The following is a 7,500-nucleotide window of genomic DNA, read 5'->3' as shown; positions in this document are numbered from 1 at the left end:
TGTACGAAATTGAATTGATCATTTTACGACAATAACTTTTCTTCGTTATTGTGACTTTTTGGTTCCGAATTTTGAGTTTAGTTTTGAATTTTCAAAAAGTTTCTGTGAAACATTAACCGTAACATAATCCATAGCATAGTTGTTGCCCTTACTCCAGATATTGCGAATAGTGCGCTAAAAGGCAAACATTGACAATTTTTGCCGAGTAGTTTCGAGATCTTCGAAACGGGTTTTTGATAACGCGATATTGTTGTAAAATTATTGAGATGCACTTTCCAACAGAAGACTGACTGAGTGACTCATCATACACCTACTGAATACAGGGTAGTCAGCAATCATGATATAAACATGTATACACAATTAATTGAGTACCCATGATGGGGGCTAACAGAACAACAACAGCAACAACAACTGTTAAGAATCCCAACTGGCCGAAAGCAAACCAGATGGCGATTTCCAAAAGCCGCGGAAGTTGAACTAAGGATTATCAGGTTCAAATTCAACTCGTGGTCACAAAGGGTCTTGATCCCGGAATCTCCGGATATCAAGGCAGGGCCCTAGCTTGAGGGAGGATGATACCTTGAGCCGGAGGATAAGATCTTGCAGAGAATTCAACCACATAACCGAATGCTGGAATTCCGGAGAATTGCTTGTTCGGATTTCATCCTGAAAGATCACAAAATAAACTGAAATTTGCACATAAGGAGGCTCCCTAAAGTTTTAGGGCCGCGCGCAAGCTGGGCACTAGTATGGCGCGTAAAGCCTGAATCGCGTGTGTTTTTCTGATTTTTGTGACGTCAGTGTGACCAAATCTGTAAAATTAACTGCTAATTTTCTCGCGTTCCCCTGGGTAAATTTTTTTGAAAATTGGCTCAGTTCTAACCACATACAGTTCCTAAGAAATAACAAAAATTTGTTAAAATCTGTTAGAGCTTATCGAATACATTTAGAAAAATGACAAATTACGAAACATTGGGTTAGTGTCAGGCAATATCATTTCCACAATGTGGCAAAGAATAAAAAAACTTCACCGAAGAAAAGTATAAATATTAACTTACCCGCTGTACATATCAGATTTATATGCGATTCTAAAATTCACATTCTCTGATACAAACACCTTTTTGAAAAAAATTGAAACGAATTTGATTGCAAACATTATTTCCTCCGTTCTCCTCCCTACTTTAAAGGCAACATTGAAGTTCTCTGATAAAATCTTAAAAAAAAAAACACTAGCAAAAGACATCTAAATTCGTAAAAGATTCATTTCCACACGATACAACAATAAGCACTTAATGAGTGGTCCCAAAGAAAAGAGTGAGTTTTATTCCCCGAGACCCCTCAATGTTCCCCTGGGTGAAGCCGAGGGGAACATTGAGGGTCTCGGGGAAACAAAACTCACTGTTTTCCGTGGGGCCAGTCATTAAGAGTTTTGTCATACCTCTCAACTCAAAATAGAACAATACACGGATGTCAGCTTACGACTTGCAAAAGCTTACAGCTTACTTGCTCAGCTTACTTGTTAGTAGATTTCGAGCTTTTGTCGCGTAGAAGCTGTTCAATTTCTTCTTCAGTTCTTGTTTGAAACCGTTTCGCTGCCATGACTGCAATTTGTTTGCTTGACGCGGCTGGCATGCAAGTTTGCCGCTGTTTCAAAGGTGCACGACCTGATCACGTGCGAGTCGAAAGTTCAAGTCGTTGTTTCCCTAGGGAGCTAGTTTTGTTCGTCCTAGGAAGTTAGTGGGTTTTGACCCATGACACGTGACACGGTTCTCCTCCAATCGGGAAACGTATTTGAGTTGGGAGATATAACAAGAGCAAATGAACACTGACCTAAATAATCTGTCTGCTTCAATCACAAGAGTTGCATACCTCTAATTCTGGGATAATGGCTCCAGTTCTCCAACCATGATGCAAAACAGGATCCTAGGCGACAATAAAATGGAAACGATTTATGTATTCCGCTGAATTTAGTGATTACTCTATACTGGAGCTATAGTAGTTACAGTTAGCTCCACTGAAACACTGGGTCATCCCTTGAAATGGTTCGCTTTTCCCTTACATGAGAGTGTGAATTGCTATCAGTTCATTCAATTCCCACCAATATCTAAAGGTTTTACTGCTGTTGAGCGGATTACTATAATTATATAGCCTGCCACACCGAGCTGACAAAATGCATATCAATGATTTTTTTGATAATTATTGAATGTATTTACAAAAGATTTTTGTCTCGAATTGCCCGTTCCCTTTTGGTAACAAAATCACTAACAATATCACAGTTCACAATTTGCGCTTACTCTGGAAAACATGTAACAATGATGAATAAGTGGTCTTACTTCAAACGTTCTCACAACAGATGTTCCTATAATTTTCTGTTTGCAAAGTTTTCCTCTTTATTTTTCTTTAATATGTGAATGGGATCATCTCCCTTAATTTGCTTCGGTTCAGTTAGAAGAGAACGGCTTGAAAAAGACTGCTCCGAGGATGAAAAATTAAACAGCAAACAGAAGGGTATCGTATCTTACCCGTAAATCACTGTAAACATGATCTCCAAAATACAATACATTTGGACCGTACCACCCAGTAAACTTCATAAACTGCTCAATGTTTCCCTGAAAAAAGGAACGGTAAAATCAATTCAGTTTTGTCAATGCATTAAAATTCATTGGGTAAATGTAGGGAAAAGTTCGTTATAAGGTGTTTTTTTTTTTTAATTATACGGACTATTATATTTCCAGCTGGAAAGAAATCAACAAAAATCCTTGCGTTATGTTATTCTCATTAGGCAGAAGGATAGACGGTGGTTAATAGGAAAATGGGAGGTAGCGTTGGAACTATCTGAAAAAATTATACAGCAGCGTGAGACTGGCGTCCTTCCTGGCCTTAGTCCTGGGACCTCTTGCATGTCGCACCCGATTGAGGGCCCTTCACCACAAAAATATTTGCAATATCGGCCTGCGCGCAAACAGGTTGAGTAATGGGTCAGTCATGCCAAGTTATTACTATCTATTTTAAAATTCACCAGGAGGTAGCTTTTGGAGCAGCTTTTTATAGCACTATGAGAAACGCATCCTGTTTGGCGAGGGACCTTCATCCCATTGTTCTAACATGTCACAGATGATTACGGGCCCTTCACATATTAAAACATTCCTTACGTGAGGCCACACTTAAGTCCTCTGAGACTGCATTGCCAAAGCAATCGCAAGATGTCAAGTCCTACATTTCTCAACGAGAACTTTTTTACCGTTACGGTATTTCTTCAAATATCTTCATCCAACCGGACGTTTATTCAAAAGTTAACCTGTTCTAACCCAGTTTGTCAGTTTGGTGTGATTTTTTAGAGGGGTGTCCCATGGTTCCCTATTCAGGTCTTTGGGGAAAACCAATTGCTATGTTTTACGTTTTTGTACAGTTCATGAAACTAATGCATATATTCAAAGTGTGGCTATAGACGAAGAAACTGAAGTGATCTTCAATTATCTGGATAATATCATGGGTGACAAATTACTCCTTAATTTAGGCGCGAAATTTCAGCCTTAATTTATAATTTCACATGTGAAATTACAAAACTGCCATGATAACATCTCTTGTATCTCGATCAGAGCCAAGATGGCGTCTAGATTTAAGACAGTGACCATTGAAGAAGTTACGAAATTAAAAGAAGCGGCAGAAAATTTAAATACGTGAAAGAGCACAATTAACTGGGTGAGAGTTTTTGAGAAGTGGTGTGACGAAAATAGCCTTGAGAAAAACCAGGAGATGATTCTTCCCGAGCAGTTGGATAAAGTACTCGAGCGGTCCTCGAGCGATTTTACAATTACGGTTGTGAGCGTAATTTGTCACCCACGACATTAAAAGGTAATCAAATGGTTTTCTCGTGAAATTAGGAAATAATTTCACTTGCGTTTTGTCAAAATTCTGATAATTTCCCTCGCCTAAAGGCTCGGGAAATTATCACAATTTTGACAAAACGCGCGTGAAATTATTTCCTAATTTCACTCGTCGCCATTTGATTACACATACTAATCTAAATTGCTTTGATTGTCCAAATAAGTGCGAGGAATATTTCTCTCTTTCGTGTAGACTTCATGTTAACAAAGCAGCAAGTGGTGCTGAACGGTTATTCAATCACTTTCTTCACGTGTTGCCTCGATCCCTTAGTAAATGCCGAGACCTTGCTCGAACGCTCCCAGCATTGATTTTGAACCACACAGTTTTGACTGGGCGATTAAGAGAGGCCTGCTTATGCATTGCTGTTGGTTGCGTAGCCTGTCGTCTATGTTTACAGATTAAATTCTTGTTATCAGTTGTACAGTACACTTTCCAAAGAAACTACTTAAATTCCAATGTAACTCTTTGAGTCCTGCGAGTGAGACTCATGGACGATTTTATCCGTCATGCAATGGGGATCGCTTCAGTGATGAATAGTTTAAAGAACCAATAACGCAACTTGGTTCTAAACGTAAACAAACGAAGTACCCAAGGAACATTACGGACCGTCCTTCACATGCAGACCTATGACAACGACAACAATCCCCTGAAAATCTGGTTATACCTACCGTTACGTGTAGTCATTTACTAAATACCTCTACTTTATATGTTGTTTATAATGAATGACAGGATGCCTTTCCGTGAGTCTAAATTCCGAGAACCCGGCTCCTGTCACAGGAAAGTTCAAGCTCTCTACTACGGGACTTGTGACTGCAGGGGTGATGTATCACAATTCCAATGAAGTACTCGTTGCTATACAGCACTGATCAAGTTTGTGGCACGCTTCTTACCTCCATATAAACTTGGCCTTTACACAAAGCTGAAACCTTTTGCCACGTTGGACGGTATTGTCTTGTGTCCACACATCTAAATGGTCTAAATGATTTATAGCAAGCAATTTGAGTTCCAGTCTAGATTCTCTGTGATTACGATTACAGATAACTCGAACAAACGACCAAAAACAATTTCTCCTAGATTTCCAACATATGTTTCATTATCTCTCACACTAACTGGAAGCAATTTTCAACTCATTTCAGGTAATTATGTTGAAAATTTCACCCTCAATAACTCGAACCTGGTTAGTTAATATGCATGGTACAAGTCAAAATTACACTGAAAAGTTAATAATTAAAACCAAACGATCTCTTGAAGCAGCTGAATGTAATCTTTTTTTTTTTTCTATACAACATAAAACGCATCATATAGGTAGTGCAAAAGCTTTCAATGCGACCTTTTTATGACAGCACTCATATTGACTGCAATTTTTTTTACATTCATTGTTTCAAATTTATTGAAATAAACGTTGATTTTCCTAACCCTAGCCGTTTTTTACAAGATAATAGATGTCTAACACAATTCGTCCCTTTTTCTATCTCCCTTGAAGATTCGAATTATCGGGAGTTGACTGTGTTTACATATTCCTCAACAGGAATAAAATCATAGTTATCGTCTTAGATTCCTACGCCAACGCTTACTTGCCCACCAATGCAAAAGTTCTCAATTGCACTGATTTTGTTATCTAAGAGATGCTATAACAATCTTACGACAGAAGAAGTTCAAAGCGAACGAAAACATGTTAAATTCAACAAATTTATAGTTGGTTTTGTTGGAATGGAGGATGCCTTTAAAACCGATGAAGAAACCTAAAACCCATTTGAAATTTGTTAGCTTGTGCGCTGTGCGTTTCTAGAATACTGGCATGTTCATTGAATGAATGCTCACCCATTTACTACCCCGGATGCACAACCACAAAGCTACAGAGCGTTTCCACATGACGTCACGGCGGCCATGTTGGTGTTCCTAAACAAAGGAATGGCCGCCATGTTGGTGTACCCAACTAATCCTCCGGAAATTGAGCTCTATATTATCATGCAATCGTTTTCTTTTGTTTCGGTGGAAAAACAAGGTTACTGATCAAGTGAGTGAAAACACTATAGGAGACAAGCAGGCAAATCATTGCTTAAAGGAGCTAGGTCACGCAATTTTAGGCAATTTCAACACTGATCGAATGGTCATAGAATTAACTAAAATATCAAAATAATTGTTCAAAACTATAGAAAAACTCTAACAAAACACAGGGAAGCCAAGAAGGGACATGGATGGACAAAACGGGAGAGGATCGAAACGGATTGAATTTGGGTAAATTTGAGAAACGTCGGCCCACCTTCTTTCAAATTTATATCAGTCTATATCAAAATGTCATTTACAAAGCTGGAAAATCATTCTCAGTTGTTATGTGGCCATGATTTTGCAAATGAAAGACTCTCGCTCTGCCAATTTGACGTTTAGAGCTCATAATTAACAAAATTAAACAAAATTACCTAAAATAGCGTGATCTAGCCCCTTTAACGGCAGACAATTTTCCAATCGAGCCCCATAAAACACTCACTGGTATTATTACCTTGATGTCGCTGAGGTTTTCTTTCTTTTTTTTTTTTTTTTTTTTTGGTTGGCCTAATTGCTTTCAGAGAAATGAAATATGGTGGAGAAATCTTAGACAATCCTACTGGTCCCCAACTGTCCAAGATTTTGCCCAGAATTTGAAAATCGCCAATGTCTTTTCCGATTTATTTGTTGACAAAGGGTGGAGAACTGGAGTTAAACAATTTCCACAATTGATAAAGCTAAACCTGATGCCCACAAACCAGACAGCACAAATTTGAGGTTTTAAGTGTCGGGAATGATCACTGACCATTTCAAATTCTGGGGCCCGTTGGAAAAATTGGAATACTCTCGATTGTTCCCGATTTCTCTGCGATTCTAGTATAGCAAACAATGGTTGGCAAAATGTAGGACGGTTATAAAACAGAGTGAAGTCCACAAAGTTCAAGAAAGCAATGATCAACAATTGTGATACGTTTCTTTTTCCAAATTTTAAATTCAGTAAAAACCTACAATTTTCAAATAAAACATCTTTTTGACACTGAGTGCTCACAACCTTGAAGATACGATTCGTGTTGAACAAACTCTATTTTTCCCTTACCTCTTATCTCTGATTTAGCTGATTTTTTTACTCAGAATTTAGTCCTACATTACTAGCTTCCAAGGCCGTGTATTTCTTAAATTGAGACGAGCGACCTTGAACGAGTCAAACTCGACAGGGCGCGGAATTTCCGTCATTACGCAAAGTGAAAGTGAAGTACGCAAAGTATGAGGTGTAAATTACAGTTATAGTGAAATTGGATAACCCATCAAAAACAGCAAATCCTCCGGGTTCCAGTCCCTCTCAGACCACAGGATAGATTAAGTAATGTAATCTAACCACACCTTGTTAATTAGTATACTGGTTGCCAGCTCAATGCCCGCTTTGTCACTTAACCTGACCTAATATGTTGTGTCAAATGTCTCTCTCTTTACAAGGCCTCAAACGCTTCCATTTTGAAATATCACTGAGTATAGAGGAAGGTCTTTAAAAGCAAACCTTAAGGTTGGCTGATGATAGAATGAAGGTTTACGCGCTTGGGTTATAATGACATCAAAGAGATCACGCCATCCCTGGCCAAGCATGTGATC

At 38.5% G+C, this 7,500-nt stretch overlaps 1 protein-coding gene across 5 annotated transcripts in view; it reads right to left on the bottom strand.

The window, feature by feature from the left end:
* The window catches only part of LOC138039028 (5'-nucleotidase domain-containing protein 2-like), a 41,874-nt gene that overhangs the window by 1,663 nt on the left and 32,711 nt on the right, over positions 1-7,500 (bottom strand). For all 5 annotated transcript variants that reach the window (XM_068885178.1, XM_068885183.1, XM_068885181.1 and 2 more), the window contains 5 exons: positions 7,409-7,500; positions 4,779-4,863; positions 2,523-2,609; positions 1,870-1,923; positions 580-666 (listed from right to left, as the gene is read on the bottom strand). The exon at positions 7,409-7,500 is cut by the window's right edge and continues 13 nt beyond it. In XM_068885178.1, the coding sequence (XP_068741279.1) occupies positions 580-666; positions 1,870-1,923; positions 2,523-2,609; positions 4,779-4,863; positions 7,409-7,500 (405 nt within the window). The remainder of the gene's footprint in view (positions 1-579; positions 667-1,869; positions 1,924-2,522; positions 2,610-4,778; positions 4,864-7,408) is intronic.

This window comes from Montipora capricornis, chromosome 2 (assembly GCF_036669925.1).
Source record: "Montipora capricornis isolate CH-2021 chromosome 2, ASM3666992v2, whole genome shotgun sequence".
NCBI classification, from domain to species: domain Eukaryota; kingdom Metazoa; phylum Cnidaria; class Anthozoa; order Scleractinia; family Acroporidae; genus Montipora; species Montipora capricornis.
This window is presented reverse-complemented; position numbering and strand designations above follow the sequence as displayed.